This window comes from Jatropha curcas, chromosome 2 (assembly GCF_041381405.1).
Source record: "Jatropha curcas cultivar XTBG-Jc1 chromosome 2, XTBG_Jcur_1.0, whole genome shotgun sequence".
Lineage (NCBI taxonomy): Eukaryota > Viridiplantae > Streptophyta > Magnoliopsida > Malpighiales > Euphorbiaceae > Jatropha > Jatropha curcas.
The window spans coordinates 9,238,249-9,262,746 of record NC_143152.1 but is presented as its reverse complement, the minus strand read 5'-3'; the positions used below and the strand labels follow the sequence as shown (position 1 = coordinate 9,262,746).

The 24,498-nt window shown below is 31.5% G+C and overlaps 1 protein-coding gene across 1 annotated transcript; it reads right to left on the bottom strand.

Annotated features, from left to right (window-relative positions):
* Positions 1-456, bottom strand: LOC105629508 (uncharacterized). The gene has a single exon (XM_012211117.4). It carries the CDS (start codon positions 454-456, stop codon positions 1-3), a length of 456 nt encoding a protein of 151 aa, XP_012066507.3.
* Between the last annotated feature and the right edge of the window lie 24,042 nt (positions 457-24,498).

Genomic DNA, 24,498 nt, shown 5'->3' with positions numbered 1-24,498 from the left:
TTATTTGTTTCCTTTAATCTTGAACCAAGCCTTTGCACACGGTTTGTGAGCAGCAGCCAAATCATATTTACATAAGCAGCCCAATTCAATGGGGACTCCTGATTCATGGGTATTGCCTTCCAGACCCAAATGGCAAATCCTACAATCTCTCTCTACCTTAGCCAAATGCACTTTTATCTCAACTACTCCATTACCATTTTCAATCTCCACTTCTACAGAGTAATCAGACACAGAAGATAGCCGCTTAGAATCCAAAAGAAGACCGTCGGTAATCTCAGGATCAGATACACAAGCAAAACCGTAATCGTTATAAGAGCCATCCGTCGTCGAATAAAACTGAGAGTAGCAAGACCCATCATCTTCTGCATCGGAAAAACTGGTCCCATCACTTCCCGCGATGCAGCGGCGGTGGCTTCCCGATTGCAAATCGACATTTGACATCTCCGGAGCTGACATTTCTAAATTTTTAGGGACTTGGGTTGTTTTTGTCTTCTCTTTTTTGGGTTTAAAAGACATAGAATCGAAGTATTTATAGTTTGAAGCTCTGAGTGATTTAAAGAAGTTAAAGAAATGGGTATTGGATTAGGTGACTCTACAACTCCATTAATGCTTGCTTTCGCTAACCAAAATCAAAAGCTTTAAAAAAAGAAAAGAAAAGAAAAGAAACGAAGAAAACAACCCAACAAATAATAAGAAAAAAAAAGAAATTATTGAAAAATGATAAATGGGTCTTTAATGGTGTAAGACAAAGACTTGTGCTTTTAAAGATATAATCAGTGAAAGATACCTAATTGTAAAGTTTTATAAATTTAAATAATTAATTATTATTGTTTTAGATGAGACATCAAAATAAAAAAAATGAATAAAAGTTCAGACAGTAAAAATATAATTATCTCTACTTTATTTGTTTTGTGTTGTCTCCTATATTTCGCAATTCTACTTTCATTTTTTCCCTTTTGATTTTCGGATCACTTTAGCCTTAGTAATTAGTTAGCCACCCTCTTCTTGTCACCATTACTTGTCTCAACAGTCGATTTCGATCAATTTAGCGACTTCAGTAGCGAGTTTAGAAAGTGAGAGAGAAAGAGAGAGATCCCTGGTTCTAGATCGCCGGTTGGAAATCAATTTCTCTGACTCATTCTTGCATTTTGGTGAGCAGTTTACTCAATCTTCTCTTTCTAGTGGTACAAATTCCTTTACTTTATTTGAAGCTTAAAGGCTTGACGTGAATTAGGATAGCTAGGGTTCCTAATCTACTGTTCATGCAAGTAAATGAGAGAAATCTTGATTTATTTTGCAAATTGATACTATCAAACAAATTCTTCAAAGGTAAATTTAAGTTGAGAAATTAAAAGATACTTTGATGTTAATTTTTTCTGTCCCACTTTTTAGTTGCATAAAAAACCAAATCCTTTCATGCTCAGTTCCGTCTCCCAAAAAAGCCCAATACAACATAAATTTGGCAGGTGTTTGAAGATTTAGATATTTATCTCCACTTTTTAGATATTTATGCTCTTTATTTTTGCTAGTTGTCCCTTAAAATGACTCTTCCCTTTCTTTTCCCACATCAATCGCAAATTCATTTCATTTCCTTTCAATTTTGAGTCTCTCTCCACCACTCATGGCATTAAAGGATAAGGACGACCTCCCTCTTTCGATGACCCACCATTTTTGTTTTGTTTTGTTTTGTTTCTTTTTTTTCTTTTTTTTTTTTTTTTTTTTTTTGGTTTTGCAGAGTTTTCAATGTAATTTTTGGGAAATTAATTGAAAAATTTTATCAATTTAATGATGTAAGTTGGATGAGTGGCTACCAAAGTGAGATTCCTCCATTTAATTGGGAGTTTAATGGTGTTTAATTGACTTCTATTGGAATTGATTTCTCTTATTGGTCATGGAGAATCATCACAATGATCAAACTAGTCTTTTTTTTAAGTTTTTTTTTCATGTATTTTTTCGTTGGTTTGATGTTTTTCACTTTGTAACTTGATGACCATCCGTTAATTTGTTTCATAAATTTTTCCGGTAATAGCGCGAACATCTTGATAGTCAATTTTACAAGTGCATAAAATTATAACAAGTAATATGGTAGAGAGCAAATTATCTTTTCTTATAACTATTGTATACTAAATATCAAATTTATATTAAGTTATTATTATTTAAACGATAATTAATAAAAATCTTTGAAACATTAAAAGAAAAGAAAATTATCTTTTCTTATAAGTATTGTATACCAAATACCAAATTTATATTAAGTTATTATTATTTAAACTACAATTAATAAAAATCTTTGAAACTTTAAAAGAAAAGAAGTAAAAATAAAGTTAACTTAAAGAAATCAATTGACAAAATTGTAAAAGAAATTCAAGGATTGGAAACTACTAGGAATTTCGACTTCAATTAATTTTATTCAATTTATTCCATTAGCTCGCTAATCTATTTAATTGTTCATGATAACAAAATAACCATAAAATCATTAATAATTTTTTTCAAGAATTTTATTAATTATTTTAACCTGATATATTCAATTACTTATTTCTCAATAGCTATAATCAAATATTACATCTGTTCCATAATACTTGTCATATTTGAGAAAATAGTTTGTTCCACAATACTTGTCACATTTATAGTTTCAAGAAGTAATAAATTTTTTTTCAATGTTTACCCTTTGTATATGATCAATAAGTATTACTCAAATTTAATGGTTTTTTTAGAGATTAGTATTAAATTAAGGGTAATATAGTTAATTTACTAAATAATTTATTATAACTTAGACAAATTTAATGGTTTTTTTAAGGGACATAAAATTCCAAATATGACAAGTATTATGGAATAGAGGTACTATAAATTAAAACATCAAGATCAATGGCTATTTTAGAAAACCTTCTGTAAGTCAAATGCTAACTTTCACATTAGGTTGTTATTCTCATAAAATTTGTTACTCCCTCCATCTAAAAAAAATAGTTCCACCTCTTTTTCACACAAATTAAGAGTGGGTAGTTAAATTAGTTCAACCATAACATTTATTCTTCTTTTTTCATATGGATAATTGTTGTTGGCTCAAGTTGATCCTAGATCATTGAGCACAAAATGTCCAGTTTATCCTCATATATCCATGCAAAATGTCATTTATGTCCCCATTAAAAATTGATAGAATTTATACATATTTGAAATTTGAATTTCAAATCTGTAACTCTCTTCGTTAAATAATCCTATACAAAGCAGCAAGTGGGTTACATTCCCCAATGCACATGCTAGGCTTTTGTTTTCCTATTATTAATTGTTTTCCTTTCATTTTTTTTATTTTTATTTTATATATATATATTTTTTCATCTCAAAAAAAGTCTACCATTTTCATTGCTCTCTTAATTCTCCGTAAACATTTTCCTCTTCCTAAAATGGACGCTTATTGCAGCAAAAAAAAAAAAAAAAAAAAAAATCAAAAGTTTATGTAGTTTTTCATGAAATAAAGCCTGTGATAAATAATGCGACATATAAATTGAAAAGGCTAATTCAATTACTCCACGATAATGTATTGGATAACATAATTTAAGTTGAATATATAGTAAGCTCACTAAACTTATGTAATGGATGATAGTAGTAGATTTTTGAAAATTTTGTTAAATGGACAAATGATTTAATAGCATAATCTAGTACTAATATAGTTTGAATGATTTAGATACAAATAATAATGCATGTTCCTTTCATGATATATTTTTATATAATTTTATATGACAAATAATACAAATGTGTTATTCCAATTAGGGTTCATCAATACCCACAACAAATGTTATATATTAGTTGTTAGGGTTAAAATGAAAGGGTATGTGCTCTTAGCTTGGATGGCACATGTGCAGGCTGCCTGACTTGGTTACAAGGACTGGTCCTAGGATAAATTCCTCTATGTGCCATTTTGAATATACGGAGACAACTAAGTTGCTAATTATTGGTTTTGGTAAAAATTTAATGCATTAATGATAAGTCATTAACATTAATCTTTTTTCTTATAGCATTAGTGATGATGACTTTACTTCCCACCAAAACTCATCTACTTTCCCTCCCATTTATCCCTCCAAAACCACCCAAGGTTATAAGTGTCTTTTTGAATGTCATGATCCAGGATCATTATGAGCCATTTAACACTGCCCTTTCCATATATATTCCTATATTAATAATGTTTCGATTAAATTTTGGAATTGTTTAGAGTTTTTCAACAAAAATTTAACATCTTGGCACATGTTTCAATTATTTTATGTTTACATTTCACTAAATATTTAATAATTCTATGTAAATTAATTATTAACACAAATTATATTACTCCCTCCGTCTCAAAAAGATAATCCATCTTTCTTTTATGGTTTGTCCCAAAATATAGTCCATTTTTCTTTTTCGCATTATAGTTAATCCTTACATTGTCTATTATACCTCTATTAAATTTTATCTTATTTTCAATAACCCTCATTAAATTCTTACCTATTATTCAAATATAATATTGCTCATGTGTTATTTAAGATGGATATAATAGAAAAGTTATATAAATGAAATTGTCCTTCAACTATAATAATTACTACTTTTTTAATCTGTGTAAAAATAGAAAGTGGACTATTTTTTTGGGACGGATGAAGTATAAAGGTATTATAGGAAAGTTAACAAAAGACTATTTCAAAAAATGAAAATGAGACTATTATTTTGAGACACCCATTAAGGAAAGTGAGACTATTTTTTTTTTAATGGAGGAAGTACGTTTTTTTATCAAAAGTCTTTCTTTCGGTAGTAATTATTGAAATAAATCAATTCAAAGGATAAACTCATTTTGTAAGCATTACGCACCATAATAAGTTTTATTATTAACAAAAAAAAATCAAATCTAATAATATAAATTGAATTTAAATATAAGTTATATCAAATCCCTAGTAAAAGAATATTAGTTGAACATCTTAGAGAAATCGAACTCAAACAAATTTGTAATCAACATAATAAAAATTGAAAATAAAAATAAGAAGATTTTAAGAATAAAACTCGGTGATGCTTCACTTGCTCCTTGAATCTTAATATGTACAATCTATCTCCCTTGAAACCTTGAAGCTAAGAGAATTTGAATGGTATAAAGAATATGAAAATGTAGAACCTCTTTTCTGTGACACGGACTAGGCAATTTAACGTGGTCAAAATTGAAATAGCTGAATACATAAATTGCTCCCTGAACTTGCGTATAAAAATTTTGTGGCCTCCTATACTTTCAAAATAACCTTGTGGCCCCCTAAATTCTACTTTCTGTAATATATACACACCTGGTCACGTCATAAAATGAGAAATGAAATATATGCGTGAAGTGAGCGAGTAAAGTGAGATAACAACATCTTACATGTATACCATATCAGGACACTTGCTCATTTCTCTTGTTACCAAAAAAAAAAAAAAAAAAAAATTGCTCACTTGTCTCTCAATTCACGATTTTGTACCGATAAGATACAATTATATGAGCCTCACAAGGCCGGTGGGAAGAATTTGTGGAACTGGGTTTGTTGGTTCACATTGGTAGATCATCTGATCAAAAGAGATACACTACAAAAAAATCGCTAAATTGCGACCGATAATTCAGTCAGAAATTATGAGAAATCGGTCGCTAAATGGACTTAACAACCAATTTGCGACGTACATTAATCGTTCGAAAAAGTGCTCGTCGCAAATAATTTTGTGACCGAATGACTAAGCGGTCGCAAATTAGCGACCGACTAATTGGTCGAAAAATTATAAATATCAGTTGCTAATTTTTTTCATGTTTTCCTTTTGAAAGTCTGTCGCAAATTGGTCGCAGATTGTGTTGGCCACAATTATTAAAAGTGGGCACAAATCGGTTGCAAATTCTGAAAGTGATTGGTTGGTAATCTGTCGTAAATTTAAATTTAACGGCTATAATTTTGGTTGCAGTTCGGTTGCTAATCGGTCGCAAAATATAATTATAGGCAAAAAAAAATTTAATAATATTAAAAATCATAATTTTTCCACCTGTCAAAAATCAGCATATATATACATCATAATCATAAGCATCATCATCAAGATCACAACACAATAACAATATAAGAATGGAATTGTTAATGTATGTACTATACAAAATATGAAAAAATCACAGAAATCTAGAAAGGTCCGAAATCAAATCTACGAGATCAATCCTCTGTACGATCCAGTGTCGTAGCATCGACAGGAGTATCTGCTGGATGTGTCATAGTGTCGGCAGGATGACCAAGGTATCGTCTGCAATATTGGGATCAAGAGGAGACGATAGTGATTAGAATGGGATGTTAGTGATTCACCTCTCAAATGGATACATCCATCTATATTGTACTAGTCCTGCTACACGACATTCATAGGGCAAATGAACTGGCTGATGCTCCATAGAATTAAAGAAGCTGGGCGGAAAAATTCACTCTAATTTGCATATCACTATTGGATTTCTCGCGCTAATTGGTCCACATCATCGCATCGGATAACAGTTATCGTCAAATCCTTGAAAAAGAGACTCTATTCTACCATTGCTTCCCAAATTTTCCTTGGCAATAATTCCCAGAATACCATAGGAATCAATCTTAGTATGAACACATGACAGTCATGGCTTTTCATGCTGAACAATTTATATTTCCTCATGTCGACACATGTACCCATATTTGAAAAGTATTCATCTAGAAACCTCAATGATCGGACCCATTCGCATAATACTTGCCTTTGGGGTTTATCTAAAGAATAACATGCCTTTGGAAACTTTCCAGTAAGTACAGATTGCTCGAGTTCTAGTCGACAACAAATTTCCTTCATGTCTGCTCTCGCTTTTGCATTATCCTTGGATTTCCCCTCAATGTTCATGACAGTGTTGAATAGATTTTCAAACACATTTTTTTCTATGTGCATCACATCAAGGTTATGACGGATAAGAAGTGAACTCTAGTATGACAAATCCCAAAAGATGCTTCGCTTTTTCCATCCACTATTCCTGCCAATTCTACCATTTACCTCTTCTGCACCTAACTCTGTAACTTTCATAAGCCCCAGATCTTCAATTTCTTGTAATATTTTAGCTTCAGACTTCACAGGTGTAGGGGGATCGGCAATAGTCGTGTTCTTTCTAAAGCATTGTCGATTTTGACTCCAAGGGTGAAATTCTGAAAAGAATTTACGATGACAAACAAATCAACATTGTTTACCTTCATTTTTTAGTGTAAATGTATTAGTGTTTTCCATGCAATGAGGACAAGCCAATTTGCCTGCCGTACTCCAACCAAATAACATTCCAAATGCTAGAAAATCACTAATGGTCCAAAGCAAAGCAACTCGCATTATGAAATTCTAGTTGGCCGAAATATCAAACGTTTCAACCCCATACTCCAATAAATAATTAAGTTCGACAATCAAAGGTTGTAGAAACACATCAATTTTGTATTTTGGATTTTTAGGACCAGGTACAATAACACACAACAACATGTATTCATCTTTCATACACATTGAGGGTGGTAGATTATATAGTGTGACAATGACAGGCCATGATGAATATTGTTGTCCTGATTGGCCAAACGGCTGAAACCCATCAATACAAAGCCTTAATCTCACATTTCTCATCTCAACGGCAAACACAGGATGATTGTTATCAAAGTGTTTCCAGGATTTAGAGTCTGACGGATGAGCATTATACCATCCTCATATTCATGCAAAGCATACCACCTCATGTGTTCAGCTGTCGCTTTAGATGCATATAAACCTTTGAAGGCAAGGAACAAGAGGGAAATAATACATCTTCTTGAAAGCCTTCTCTCTTTGTACTCTACCAGTCCCTTGACCCCGCCGTTGATATCTTGGAAAATTACAAAACTTACATTCTCTTAATTAGGAGTCAACAACCCAATATATCATATAATTATTTCGACAACAATCAATCTTTTCCACAGGTAGTCTTAATCCTTGAACTAATTTTTTTATCCGGTAAAAATTATTTACCATCGAATGGCCTTCAGGCAACATTTCTTTTGCTAACTGTACAAAATCATCGTAACACCTTTCTGAAAAATGGTGCTCCGCTTTTATGTGCAGCAATCGTGCCACTACAGATAGAACTAAATGATTTTTGCATCCAGGCCACAGTCCACTGTTAGCTGCACTCAGCATGTCAAACAATTATTGTGCTACATAGTTTAGCAATTCCTCCATATTGTCCCAATGGAATTCTACTCTACCCGCATCGATTACCATATCATTACATCGATTACCATACTAAAATTGCATAAGCTGACCTTCTGAACTTACAGAAATATAGTGGCCTGACCCATTGGAAACTCGAGATTCACCGTGATGTATTCATTCGTAATAGTTTTCCACGAACTCATTTTTGCATAAATGAAGTTTAATTGTATCGATATCTAAGAAGGCTCTATTTTGACACTTCTTTTGATTACATGGACACCTCAACTTATTACCATCCATACAATTGGGATTACCAACTGCAAACTGTATAAACAATTTCAATCCTTGCAAGAATTCTTGTCTTAAAATCCCATTATCCTCGTACCTCCAGTACATCCAATTTCGATTAGTTCGCATATTTTTTTTTTTTTACGTAATTAACACTCTGTTTATAAAGGGCAAATTATATGTAATTGCATTAGTCCTAAATCATCCTTAAAACATACCAAAAGTAATGTTCCATTTACATTTCTAACTTACTAAGTTTATTCTATAAAAAGGGTAACTATATATATGTAAACTCACTAAGGTTATTATTTCTCACTAAGGTTAACTAAGAGTAACTAAGTATACGATTCGTCATGTGCAGTTTTTAAAAAATTTTCGGTAGCACTTCGGCATAACATAATCAAATCTCAAGTCAAAACACTCATATAAACACTTCTATATCATCCCAATATTCTCTAAAGTCAAAATGGCCACTACTAGGCCTCTAACTCAAATTGCATCATTCATGTGATTTCCACTCAAATGAAAACACAAATCAACATAAAGTAATTTGAAAAAAAAACAAATTTCAATAAATTTCAAAAAATAAATCAACATAAAGCGATTCTCTTTTTATTTTAATTTTAATTTTAACTATCTCAATATTTAGAGTTTTAACATCCCTAATTAAAGCTTCAATTGAAGAAGAGAGATCAATTAGTACTAATTATATACCTAAGTTCATTAACAAATTGTTCTAATTGTTGTAGTTGTTAAATTAAGTAAATTAAGCTGGTCATTTACTCTTGTCGCACGATTTGCCTTAAATATGGACACATACATGTACTAATTAGGGGCTACAGCATATGTTCTAAAATGAAAAAGCAACCATAAGATTAATTATGATTTGGGATTATAGGTCTCAAAAAAATTGAAAATGATATATGTAATTGTTGTCAAAAATGAAAAGAATCAAACAAGACATGAACTGCATTATACTTATTTATGGTTAATTGTTAGGTTTTTTTTTTTTTTTCCTTTTGATTCCCAACTGTAAACTGCTTATCCAAAAACTTTATGGATGTGATTATATAAAAGCACGTTTATCCTCCTACCATTTAAAGTTGAACTTTTGTCGAAGATTTGATATTTAATTACTTAATCAATCAGTTGCCATCAAGATGTATTAATGTACATAATTGAGGTTTTTTTTTTTTTTTTTTTTTTTTTTTTTTTTTTTTTTTGTATAAGCTAAATATTAATTTACATAATATGGACATATATATATATATATATATATATATATATATATATATATATATATATATATTGGTATAAACTACATATCTATCCCAAGCAGACACTTTTTTTTTCTGAAAAAAAAGAGTTAATTGATTTCTAATTCTATTGCAGGGAGAAGAAATGCCTAACTTAATCATTTCATATTAGCAAAATAGGCCAAGAAGTAAAATGATTGAGCTTATCATAATGAGCTTATAATAATTTATGCTCATATGGAACAGAAAATTATCCAAAAAATAAAACATTTGAAAAAATTATCCAATTTATACTCATACGCTGCCTTTGTTTTTTTCTTGTTTATTTATTGACTATAGTCTTTTTTTTCTACTGAAAACCTAAACTTGCTATCAAATTATTTGTAAACAACCTAAACCTGCTATCAAAACTAAACCTGCTATGGCATAAACAAAAGAAAAAACAAAAAAAAATTACGTTAATAATAAAGGCTTACCTTTTCCGCAGAGCCACAGAGGAGACGCAGATGAGACACAGATGAATGGAGGACGACCGTCAACCAAGCTGTCCCCTTTTCCGCAGTGGCTTCTCTAGTGACCCTCGCTGCAACAAAGAGGAGACACAGTTGCTGGAAACGGAGAAAGAAGGGGAGAGGTGCGCTGCGATCGCGCCCAAGGCGACCAAGGCGTTATAAAGCCCCACGTCGGTCATAATAAACTGAAAAATCGATTACAATTTTTAATCTTGAGATGACGTTTTGTATTCAAAGAAATTGCAAGCCACTTGCGACCACCATAATCGGTCGCAAAAATATCGATCGCAAATCTATCGCTAATCCCTTGCAAACCAGAAACTAAAATTGGCCATAAACTGCAGTTCGCATTTTAGCAACGGACTATGAAACAGTCGCACATCTATAAAAAAATCGATCGCAAATTCATCGCAATTGAGTCGCAAAATAAAAACCAAACTGATGGGGTTATTAGCACTAGAATTTGCAACGGATCTGTAATCGGTTGCAAATCCGTCGTGAAATTTGTCGGGGATTGATCGCAAATCCGTCGGTGAATATTAAATATCTGTAACTTCAATATTCATCACAAATGGTCGCAACATCATCGCCATATTGTGACCGACACGGTCGGTCCCAAAATCACATTTTTTTTGTAATGATAACAGTGTCATCATCGTCGACAATTTCTTCATCGGTGCTTCCTCATTACATTCGTCGGAATCATATCAATCAACCACTTAAAGAGAAAGAAACTCTCTCTCTCTCTCTCTTCTCTCTCTCATACTTCATTTTTCCATTAAATTTCTTTTTGTCTCATGTGTTTCTCTAAGCAACAACTCCCTTCTAACTCCCTGTATTTTTCACCTTCTAGAGTATTTTTCAGAAAAAGCTCAACCAAAGGATAATAATTTCAAGTTCTTTCAAAAATCTTGAAAAATAAATATTATCAACTACAATAAGATAAATATCAATAAACAAAATTCAGTAATTACAAAGACATATCCATTAAATAAATAAATTAGAGAAACTTAATACCCAAAAAATCGCTGAGTTCTAAAGAACAAAAGAAAGAGATATCAATTGAGCCGACCACATTCAGAGGTTGTAAAGGAGAGAATCGAGAGGCAGGGAGTATGAAAAAAGAAAGGAAAGATATATAGGGAAAATATGTGTATTTCGAAAGGATTCAAAAGCTTTGCTTTGCTCTCCAAAAAAAGAAAAAAAGAAAAGAAAAGGAAGACTAAAGAACGAAAAAAAATAGAAAATAAAAAACAAAATCATAAACAAAAGAAAGAAAATATTACTCACCTGAAAGATGATGTGGGTGATCTAGAAGATGAACTCGGTGTGTACAGGCAGAAGAGCATTTGAGTCAATGTTGTTACGCTGCCTTAATTGCACTAGAAGATGAAAGCAAGTGACGGATGATCGATGAAGGGTATTTGAGGGAGCAGTAGCAAAGAGGAGATGTTTATGAAAGAAAGAGGGTAGGGATTTACTTACCGAAGGAGAGATTGTTTTGGACTGAAACGCTGCCATTTTAGAATGGGCATTTTAAAATCAAGTTATTGCTATTGGAACAACAACCCACTGAGCATTAACCGCTTAAGGCGCTACTGTTAGGGCAATCTTTCTTCAGAGTACCAATAACACTAGGGAGAAGGAAGCATGAATTTCGCGGTGAAGGCATGGAGCAGTGGCAAAGCTTGAACAAGAGTTCTCCGATCGTCGGCTGTCGATTTAAAAAAAAAAAAAAAAAAAAGAGTACGGAATCATGGATACTTTCTGCAGTTTTTGGAAGTTTTAGGAAAAAGAAAACAAAAAGAAAGAAAAAGATGAGATGGCATCCACCGTGGTAATGTAATTGCCAAATATATTGCTATTAGTCCACATCATCACGCATGTGATTCACTCAATGTTTTGATTCTCGCTAGGTGTTTATATATTATAGAAAATAGAATTTAGGGGGCCACAAGGTTATTTTGAAAGTATAGAAGGCCACGAAACTTTTATGTTAGCTCAAGGGTTAATTTTTATCTCGAGATTTTTCATGATTAAAGCAAAATAAATAAATTTAATTATTTTATTTGTGCTAATATTATTTTATGCAGATTTAGATATGGAAAATAATAAACAAAGCAAAATCCTACAAATTCAAGGATAATCGTAGATCATGAAGACCACTGAAGATTTTTAGTGGTTAGCTCTTTAGGATTTGTTGTAGGATAGAGAGAGTGTTCATCTACAAGCACAAAAATATTTCTTCTCTCTTTTTCAAAAATATTTTTGAAAATGTTTCCTTAAAAAGTCAAAGTTTTCGTTCTTTAATTCTCTAACCTAAAATGAAAGAGATTATGTCTCAATCATTTTGGTAACAAAATTTTTGGAAAAAGAATTCACATTTTCGAAAAATATCTATACAAAAATCTTATTCTTATTCACTTACCTAAATGAAAGAGATTTTGTCTCAATTGTTTTTGGTTATAGAATATTTCGAAAAAGATTTTTTGTTTTTATTTTCGAAAACTAATTTTTAAGAAAAATCCAAAATCTTGCTTTTATTTACTTACCTAAATGAAAGAGATTTTGTCTCAATCATTTTTGGTAATAAGATATTTCGAAAAAGATTTTCATATTCTTATTTTCAAAAATTATTTTTAAAGGAAAGTATAAAAGATCTTGACTCAAAGAATTTTTGGTAACAAGATCTCCGTATCTTCTAAATTTGGAAAGTCAATATTTTGTTTTGAAAAGAAGAGATTTTACTTTCTAAAATGGGATTCTCATCCCTCTCTATAAAAGGCGTTTTTCCCTTTAAAAGACGCAAGTGTTTTTGTTTTAAGAGTATAAGTCAATTGATCAAATCTTTTATCTCTCAAAACTTACTCTCAACCCCCTTATTTTTTTTCATCTTATTACTTCACGTTTTATCTTTAAAAGAAAAAAAGAAATTTTATAACAACTTCTTTTGAAAAACAGTTCTGATCTCTAAAACGATTTTCTAATCTTGATTATTGTTTTTCCTGTGCTTATATTTGCATTCCTATCTGTCTATATAGATTCTGTAATCTTTTATTGATAGGTTTTTATTCGAAAACATTTGTGTAATAGCTTAAGTGAAAAGCTATTCTGAAATAGGTTATCAAGTAACCTTCTCCGTAAGAGAGATATTTGCATTCCTATCTGTCTATATAGATTCTGTAATCTTTTATAGATAGGTTTTTATTCGAAAACATTTGTGTAATAGCTTAAGTGAAAAGCTATTCTGAAATAGGTTATCAAGCAACCTTCTCCGTAAGAGAGATTCTAATGTCTTGATTTGAGTCTCTGTTCTCTGCCAAAAATAGAAAGGGTTGAGTTTAACTAAAACCTTAGAAAATCTAGTAGGACAAAGCGTAGATCTAGGAGTTGATCTATTACCTTATACTGTTGGTTTGTCTCTTACCCTTGAAAAAAGATAATATAGTTGAGGATCTCAAGATGAGTCTTGGAGAGTGGATGTAGGCGAGTTAGTGCCAAACCACTATAAATCACTGTGTTAATCTTTTTATTTTCTGAAGTTCTGCTTGATACTATTTTACTCACACTTTTGTTTATATTTTAGATATGCTAAAGTTGTTAAAGGTTTTGATGTTCTAAACTGGTATAAGCTTTATCTATTACTGAACATTAGAACTCTGGATTTCTGCATAGTGAATATACTAAGTTCTAAACTGTTCTTCTATTTTTAGTATATCTCACTATTTGAGTTTTAATCAGTTTTCTAATCTCACTTAGAGCTTTGTGAAGCAGTTTAGAATTCGATAACTGTCTCTCAAGTAGTCTTTAATATATATCTGAACTTTATGAGAAAGTTCTAAAAGTAATAGCTTTCCCTTATAAAGTAGTTTTTGAAATTGAATAAGATATTGTGAAGCAGTTCTAGTCTATAACTGTTCTTTACAAAATCTTTCCATTTTCTGCATAGAGATTTGTGAGGAAGTTCTAATCTTAATAACTTACTCTCACAAATGCCTATTTTTTCCGCTGCAACATAATTCTGAGTTTGATTTTAAAAGTTAAATTTTTATTTTCAGAAAATCCAATTCACCCCCCCCCCTCTTAGGTTGTGCCATACATATACGGGACCCACATTTTATCCACAAGTTTAAGGGGCAATTTATGTATTCGGCCAAATGAAAATCCAACAAACTTAAGTAGCACGGCTATGCCATATAGCATAAGTAGGCCATGTAGTAAACTGTCTCTACTATAAATGTCTTTTTTTCTTGCCGTTTTCAAGCTTCAACCTGCCTTATTTGTATGTGGGGAAAATTCCTAATCAATTCTAATAAAAATCTTCTAAAACAAGCTCAAGATTATATAAAAAAAAAGTAAAATTAAAAATTAAATTAAAACATAAATAAAAACCACCTAAAGTGATTAAAAAAACTACCAAAAATCCTAATAAAAGTAAGTAAAGATAATTATAAAAATTAAACCTATCAATTTTTATCAATAAGACAAACTTGTGTAGCATTCTTACTCAAAAGTGATTAGAGCTATGATTCCAATGTTTGTGTGGTGCCTGCCATTGGTTGATGATGGAGGTAGAATAAGAGTGTTAAAAATAACTTTAATATAGCTTAGATCTTATAGTTCATAGAATTTGTTCAATAAGAATACACAATAAGCAGAAACGTACCTTGATCCATAACAGCAGACTTATGTTATGGTTACCTCGTTGCGGCAATTCGATTCTCACCGTAACAGCATATCTATGTTTTTTCACTCTGGCCTTTTGTCCGTAAGTGCTCTCTTAATGGTCAGAGAATTATCAACAGCATGAAAGTTTTCTTTCCATGCTACCTCAAACAACCTATCACCGTGTGTGTTTGAGGTAGCCGTTACCCTCTCTTAACCTACATTGTTGATTTCCTTAATCTTTCATAAAGCATAGGAAGGGTATTAAAACCCTAACTGGTCCTTATCCATTAAGCCCAATAACCTTTATCTTGGGCCACCTTAATTAGAACCAGCCCTTTAATTACATGGGCCACATATAGATCATTAAATAATTTAACAATCTCCCACTTGGCCCATGTGCATTTCTTAAATCTATCATGTTTACCTTAATTAGAATTAAAATGATTAGATTATGGCGGTCACAAGTCATTAATCGACATGATTCCTTCCATATATCACAAACCACCTCAATTCATAAAACTTTAATGGAGAAACTATTTAACAAACAATACATTGTTACAATCAACATCATTGTTATCTCACCCAAACCAGTATTGTATACATCTATAATGTGGATAGCACATAAATAAGCAAAACACATCTTTAATTGAATTCATAAGTGTCACAATAATATGAGCAAAACAACCATATGTATATATATATACAAGTTTAAACATCATGCTAACAAGAACTTATCTATAATATCCATTCTATCAACATGGTCAGTGAAGATTTTAGGCGGTAAGCCTTTAGTTAGCGGATCCGCTATCATCAGATCAGTACCGATATACTCAATTGGCACCTTATGTTTTTGCACTTCTTCTTTCATAGATATGTACTTTAAATCCATGTGCTTTGCACCCTTAGAGTACCTATCATTCATAGAGAAGAAGACAGCTGTGAAATTATCACAGTAAATTCTCAACAGCCTAGCCATACTGTCAACAATGCCTAGACCTGAGACAAAGTTCCGTAACCACAATGCGTGAACAATGGCCTCAAAGCATGCCACAAATTTAGCCTCCATCATGGAAGTAGCAATGACAGACTGCTTTCCACTCTTCCGTGATACTGCTCCTCCAGCTAAGAGAAACAAGTAGTCAAATGTAGATTTTCTCAAATCTACACAACCGGCATAGTTTGAATCCGAGTATCCCACCACTTCTAGATGGCTGGACTTTCTATAAGTGAGTATATGATCCTTAGTGCCTTGTAAATACCTAAGTACTTTCTTTGCAACTTTCCAATGGTCCATCCTGGGATTACTTTCATATCGCCCTAACATTCCTACTGCGAAACTAATATCCGGTCAAGTACATGTTTGAACATACATTAAGCTCCGAACCACTGACGCATATGGAATAGACTCCATCTCTTTACGTTCCAAATTATTCTTAGGACATTGCATTTCGCTGAACCTATCTCCTTTCCGAATTGGAACTATTCCTACGAAGCATTTTTCCATTCTGAATTTCTCTAATAACTTATCAATGTGAGTTCTTTGAGACAATCCTAATAGTCCTTGTGATCTATCACGGAATATTTCTATCCTTATCACAAAGGATGCCTCTCCCATATCCTTCATTTCAAAGTTCTTAGAGAGAAAACCCTTTACATCATGCAACAACCCAACATCATTCGCAGCAAGAAGAATGTCATCAACATATAGGACTAACATGATGAACTTGCTCCCACTGACCTTCATATAAATACACTTGAATTGGATTTTCAATCTGAATCTCTTGAACATTCACTTTACGTGGTTCACTACTCTCACTAATTTGGCCATTTTCAATAAACCGTTCATTACTAGACTCTACAATTCTCGTACCATGGTTAGGACAATAAAATTTGTACCCTTTTGACTTTTTCAGGATATCCTATGAAAAATCCACTAATCGTTCTAGCATCAAGCTTCTTTTCATATGGATTATATATCTTGACTTTTGCTAGGCAACCCCAAACATGAAGATGTCTTAAACTAGGTTTCCTTTCCGTCCACAGTTCATAAGGGGTCTTAGGAACTACTTTGCTAGGAACCCTATTAAGTAAGTATGCAGCAATCTTTAATGCATGCATCCATAATGATAAAGGTACAATACAATTATTCAGCATACTCCTAACCATTTCCATAAGAGTACGATTCCGCCTTTCAGCTACACCATTCTATTGAGGTGTACCCGGCATTGTGTATTGCACACAAATGCGACTACTTTCAAGGAACTTTGCAAATGGACCTAGACATTGTCCATTTTCATTAAATTTACTATAATATTCACCTCCTCTATCAGATCTCACCACTTTAACTTTTCTATTTAACTGCCTCTCTACCTCATTAATTAATATCTCAAGGATATCCACTGATAGAGACTTTTCATGCAGCAAGTATACATAACCGTACCGTGAGAAATCATCGATAAAGGCAATAAAATATTTTTCACCACCCCAAGAGGGAACATCAAAAGGACCACATATATCAGTGTGTATAAGTTCAAGCAATTCACTGCTTCTTGTGGCTGGATTCTTTAATATGTGCTTAGTTTGCTTACCTTTAATGCAATTTATACACACGTCCTAGTCAGTGAAGTCCAATTGAGGTAAGATTTCACCTTTCACTAACCTCAAAATCTTTTCTTTGGATATATGACCTAACCTTTGATGCAACAAGAAAGCAGAATATTCTTTATGTGCACTACGTATATTATCTATATTATGTTCAACATTAAATAGGGATTCAATAAATTCAATATCAAGATTGAAACGATACAAACCATCAATCAAAGTACCAGAACCATAATAGTACTTATGTTTGTATAACGAAAAAACACCATTACAAATCTTAAAACTGAAACCAACATTATCCAACCTCCCTACAGAAACTAAATTTCTAGCACATTTAGGAACATAGAGACACTTTTCAAGATCCAGATAATAACCAGTGTCCAAGATCAATATATAAGTCCCAATTCCTTCTATTTGTGCCTTCATTCTGTTCCCCATGTATAGGAACTTTTCAGTTTCGTTTATGGGTTGGATCGAAAGGAATCCCTGTATAATATGAGACACATGAGTTGTTGCACCAGAATCTAACCACCAGGTATTATTAGGCACTTCAATAAGATTTGATTCAAAACATACTGAAATATAAAGTATGCCTTTCTTTTCAAACCAAATCTTCCTTTTAGGACAGTCCTTCTTGAAGTGATCATTCTTCCTACAGAAGTAGCACTTCAACTCCTTATGGAATTGGCCCTCATTAATCTTCATTGGGGCACTGTCCCTTTTCTTACCTTTCTTCTCTAATTTGTCGTTGCTGCTACTAGCTCCATTATGAAATCTGAGATTGATAGTGTTCTTTCAATTTCTTCAATCTCCTTTCCTCTTGTATCAACATGGCCTTGATTCCCTGAAGGTTCTATTTTTCCTTGAGGGTGTTGTAATTCACCTAGAACTGACCAAACTCAAGAGGAAGTGAGTTCATAATAAATGGCACTAAAAAGGATTCACTCACACCCATTCCCATTGATTTCAGTTTGGCTACCAAATTCTGCATGCCGGTCACATGATCATGAATGGATTGTGACCAATCAAATTTCTTGGTTGTTAGCTCACTCATCAAGGATCCTACGATGGACTTGTCAGCTATGTCCGATTGGGAGTATTCCTTAATTTTTAGCATGTACTCTCTAGCATTGTCTATTCTAGGCATTGATGGCTTAACATTTTCAGCCATTGCCATCCTCATTAAGTTCAAACTTAGCTTGTTAGTCCGCTCCCAAGCCTCATAATGGGACTTGTCAGCTTCAGTCTCTGGTCTCTGTAATGGCTGCTGGCTTTTCAGATACTAATGCCAGATCCAAGTCTAGACCTCCTAACTGATAATGGATTTGTTCGGACCAATCAACATGGTACAATCCATTGAACTTAATCAATCCAGTGCCCATAGCAAACATGTTAAAAGAAGCTGCAACATTATACATATACTCATACGTTAATACTTTGAGTAAACATAAATGGATTCAAACAAATAACAATATTAAATTATGCATTTAAAATTACCTTTGGGTAATATTTAAATGCATAGCTTTAATCAATAATGATGCTAAGAAGAAAAATACTTTAACAGACTTTCATTGAGGTCGAGCAACTTGTGATCCTTCATGCAAGTCAGAGAGAAGCACGGCCGCGCTTCACTACGGCATGCCCCATGCTTCACTCTGGAAGTCAGGGCATGCCCGTGCTCATTGCAGCACGCCCCGTGCTCATTGTAGCATGCCCCGTGCTTCTCTCTAGAAGTCAAAGCACGCCCGTGCTCATTGCAGCATGCCCCATGCTTCTCTCTAGAAATTAGGGCACGGCCGTGCTCATTGCAGCACGCCCCGTGCTTCTCTCTAGAAGTCAGTTATGTTTTTTTTTTTATTATTCCTTTCAACTATTCCATAATGCTCCATACAATATGCATGTTAACTTTGGATATACATTCATATTAATTTATACAATCATAAGTCTCTTTAATGCCATTGATTGTAATTAATGGTCTACCTTTGGGTAACCTAACAAATTATAATCAATAATCTCAATTGTTCAATTTTAACTTTCATGTCATTTAACGGCATCACACATACATGAACAATTGAAAGTTGCATAATCAATGTCTAAATTAATCCAAACAAGGCCACTTTGGTGACTAACAAGTTTTCTATTCATTAAACATTGATATGCAAGACTTTTATGAGATTGAATTAAGATCTCAAAACTTTAGCGACATAACACAATAAGATCATAACCTTCCTTTTTATAAATATAAGCAGAATAATTTATAAAGCATAAAAAAACAAACAGTTTTCAATCTCTATAATTTTGGCTTCGTTTATACTAGATAAATCAACTTCACAATACAAAATTAATTTCTATTAATTAAGCCAAATAAAACACTATCAAACAAATCTAGAACAGGGACTAGGCTCTGATACCATATGTTAAAAATAAACTTTAATATAGCCTAGATCTTATAGTTCATAGAATTTGTTTAATAAGAATACACAATAAGCGGAAGTGTACCTTGATCCATAACAGCAGATCTATGTTATGGATTACCTCATTGCGGCAATTCGATTCTCATCGTAACAGCAGATTTATGTTTCTTCACTCTTGCGTTTTGTCTGTAAGTGCTCTCTTAATGGTCAGAGAATTATCAACAGCACGGAAGTTTTCTTTCCACCCTCTCTTAAATAACCTATCACCGTATGTGTTTGAGGTAGCCGTCAACCTCTCTTAACCTACGCTGTTGATTTCCTTAATCTTTTATGAGGCAGAGGAAGGGTATTAAAACCATAACTGGTCCTTATCCATTAAGTCCAATAACCATTATCTTGGACCACCTTAATTAGAATCAGCCCTTTAATTACATGGGCCACATATAGATTATTAAATAATCTAACAAAGAGTGCAACAGAAAAATATTTCAAATTATTTGTATGTTTTTTCTGTTAAAAAAGGTGAGATTAGTTAATGTTTCACAAAAATATTTTGATGATTGGATTCAAATTTGAAATTGATACTTTCATGTAAACAATGTCTTTCTGCTACTTTGAGGTTATTTTCATCTTTAACTTTTCTACTCTCACCTTGAATTCTACTTTTTCAAGTGTACTAAAAATGTACCTTTTAATAGGAGGACCAATTTGTAGAGCAGAACCAAATTAAAGGGACTACTAATAAGATTTATCAAAATAGAAGTAGAAGTAGTGAACTAAATTAAACCTCAAAGACTAAATAATATATATATATTTTTTTAATCTTACTTATATTTTAAAAAAATATATAAATTTCGAAAAAATTACAATACGATATCTATGGTTTGCAAAATACAACTAATCCGTTCATATCTTTTAAGAAATAGACTAACATGTCTTTATAGTTTACTTTCATCTGACTATGAGGTCCTTTCGTCTAATTTTTGCATCTTTTCTGTTAAGTACCTTATGAAATAATGAAAATACCCTTTTTATTTTTAAAATCACATGGACGAACTAGTTGTATTTTTCAAACCATAGGGACTGCATTGTAATTTTTTTCGCTATAATATTGTACTGTATCTCCTTTAACCTCTATGTTTTTTTATTGATTTAATGAAAAAGATACAAAAAGTGGACAAAATGACCTAATTGTACAATGAAAGCAAAATATAGGAACAAATTAGTATATTTAAAAAAAAACAAATATGAATTAATTGTATTTCGCAAACCACGTAGGGCATAGTATAATTTTCCATAAATTTTCCCTAGTCGTGAATGTCTAAGTCAATGAAATTGAAATATTAGTTACTTTAAATTCAGTTTAAATGTCAAAAAAATTTGGAATGTATAAGTTTGGTGAAATGTCATTAGAGTTCGATTAGATATGACTACTTCAAATCCAAGGATGAGTCTGCTGTCATTGGTGGATGGACCTAATACGTGTCTAATTGCCTTAGTTTGGACCTGATTTTTCACCACACAATATATATGTGGCCAATCACACTTGATTATTATTGAAGAACAAGAAAAAGTTGGTGGATGACGGCACTGAACTTCCCTTCAAACTTTTAGTGATTCAGCAAATAACAAAAAAACAAAATTGTTATTATTCATTTATAACCATAACAATTTCATTTATGTAGTTTCTTTTCCCCGGCAAAAAGCATAACTCTACTTTTTGTTAAGTCTCCATCCCTTGATTCCCTTTGTTTTTTATAATTCTATTATCTTATGGGACAAAGAAAATTAAACTTATACACGAGTATTTTGATAATTTTTTATTTTACATAATATTTAAAAAATGATGGAATTATCTCAATTTTAGGAAAAAAAGATAATTAATAAAATTATCTTTTAATTAATGTTTAATTAATTGAAATAAAGTTCATTTATATCTAGATAATATGGTAAAGAAATAAAGCAATTACTACTAATCTTTTAAAAATATCATATAAATGAAAAAATATTAAAAACTATTAAATTTAAATGGAATGGATGAAATATAGAAAGAAGAGATTACCTGGAGATGTGAGATTAGATGACAGAAATCTCTTTTTCTTTAACTAGAGGTCTCGAGTTCGAGCTTTGAGTATGAGAAACTTTAAACACTCAAGAGGGAGCGCTTTATCTCCTTTGTGGGCATGTCCGGCGTGTGTGAATCTGAATTAATTGGGTCATTGCGCTTCGAGCACCGAATAAAAAAAAAAAGCAATAGAAAGAAAAAATTATGATCCGCCAACAATTACCTACTTTAATACAAGAGTTGAAATTTTGGTTAATTTATTTTAAATAAATTACAACTTACAATTGTACCATCCAAAAATAAATTAATACTTTCACATAAAAATTGATTGATAAAGTTAAATTGAATTACACGTTGGCAGGAAGGTAAAATATTGAACAATTTTCTTTTTTTTTTTTTTTTTTTTTTTTTTTGTATGTTAATGTTGGGCCAGTCTGCTTCAGAACCTTTGTAGCTCACACTCAAAAGCCCTAATCTTATGCATTTGGTTATACAACTAACAACCAAGACAGACAGACAGACAGACGATTTATTAATTATTATAAGGTCTATTCAGATGTAGCTGTTAATGGATATATAATACGTTAGAATAATGTTTAATTCGTTTTCTGACTTTAATTGCAATCTACAATTTAATCAAATTTTACCTTTTGAATCAATTTCAATAAAACAACCAATTAAAAAAAGAAACAAAGACTAGCAATAGCAAGTTGTAATGGTGGGTCATTCTTTACTTTGTTCAACTCCAATGGTTACAAGATCAGCATCTAATTAGTTGTTTCTTAGCTGCTACGTGTCAAATATTTATGCATAGCAGATCTGCAAACTGACAATAAATTAATTATTAATATTTTGCAATAGCAAGAATAATTGTTAAAGCATGCACTTGATCAAGAAAATTACTATTTAATTGAAATCTAATTGTTTTTTTTTTTTTTTATTTAATGGCCATGGAAAGTTCTGTCATATTTATGTATGGAAATGGTCAAAATGATACCAAATGTTTTAAAATATATATATATTTATATTTGTATGAACTGGTTTTATTCCAACCTTTATTCCTTGGAAATGTATTCGTCGAGCATGATGGATTTATTCGATCATGCAAAGTTTAAGTAAAATTTACTGTTGGTAATTACATGAAAATTATGTAATTGTAATCAATTATTAATTGTTAATCAATTATTTTTACTAAATCTACCTATTCAGTCCACTTTAGAATTAAAGTGAAAAATATTCAAATTATTTTTGAAAAGCTGAATTAGGATCTGTTTGGTAAAATTATTTATTTTAGTAACTGCTAATTATCTTAATAGTTGTTAGGTATTATAATAGGAATAATGTTTTCACTGACCAAAAACTCTAAACGTTTCTTGTTGTTAACCCATCAAAATCTAAAGTTAATGATATCAAAATTATTTTTAAGAACTTTAAGTGCTTGTAAAAGTTACACTATATATAATAATTTTGTTTTTTTTTTTATTTTTTTTTGGTGTTTGGGGAAGGGTACTTTGAGAATAATTTAATTAAAGAATATATATAAAGCTTGTGAGTGAAGTGTAGGAGAGGAGAAAGAACAAAGAGGCTTCTAATGAACATTGCATCTCTAAATTATATATAGTGGGTAAAGTATTTTATAAAGTCATTGACTATAGTGATATCACCTAAAAAAGAAATTAGTAGTAATTGATTATAATTAGATGAGATAAATTCACTATTAGGAGATGAGATAAGCTGGTTGTTGGGTCCTAAGTATAGATGTAAAATGGATCAAAAATTAATTAAATAAATCTTCTCAATTACATATGAACATAAGTTAAGATTAAGATTAAGATTAGGATTAAGATTAAGATTAAAGTTATGTAGATAAGGATTGTTTGGATATGAATTATATACCACCTTGACTTTAGAGTTTCGCCTCAGCTTATAATGACAATAGGAATGATTAGGTATTATGGAACCCTCGAGAAAGAGTTTAAAAAAATAATAAATAATAAAATAAAAAGAAAGAGGAAAGTGTTCAAAGCCTGGGACCTCAAACATCAACTTAAATACATGCATATTTCTTTTTAATATAATATATTAAATATAAATATAAATATAAATAAACACAATTTATTTATATATACACACTTGCCATTGTTGACATACAATTTTCTCCTCTTCCGTCACGTTAATCTACCGACGCCTTCCACCTAAAAGTTAAATAATGACTAAAAGAAAATCGATATTTGGTAAGCTCTTAATTAAAATAAATTAAAAGTCATAGATTGATTTAAAGGGCATAGTTTAATAAAGGTCAAATGTTCATGATTATAAAATTATTTTAATAATTAATAAAAAAAACATTTTAGTTGCATGTGTGTGTTTACATATAAAAATAATTAGGGTTTATGTAGAATTTAAATTCTCAATCTCTAATTTTTAAAAAAGGTTATAGTGTTGTTGGACTACAAATACGTGTAATATTGTAAATGGCAATATAGTGAGGAGGGAAATTCAAACAATTTATTTAATCTATTCTTTTA

Excerpts from the sequence above, each read along its gene's own strand:
- LOC105629508 (XM_012211117.4), bottom strand. The coding sequence starts at position 456 with ATGTCAGCTCCGGAGATGTCAAATGTCGATTTGCAATCGGGAAGCCAC.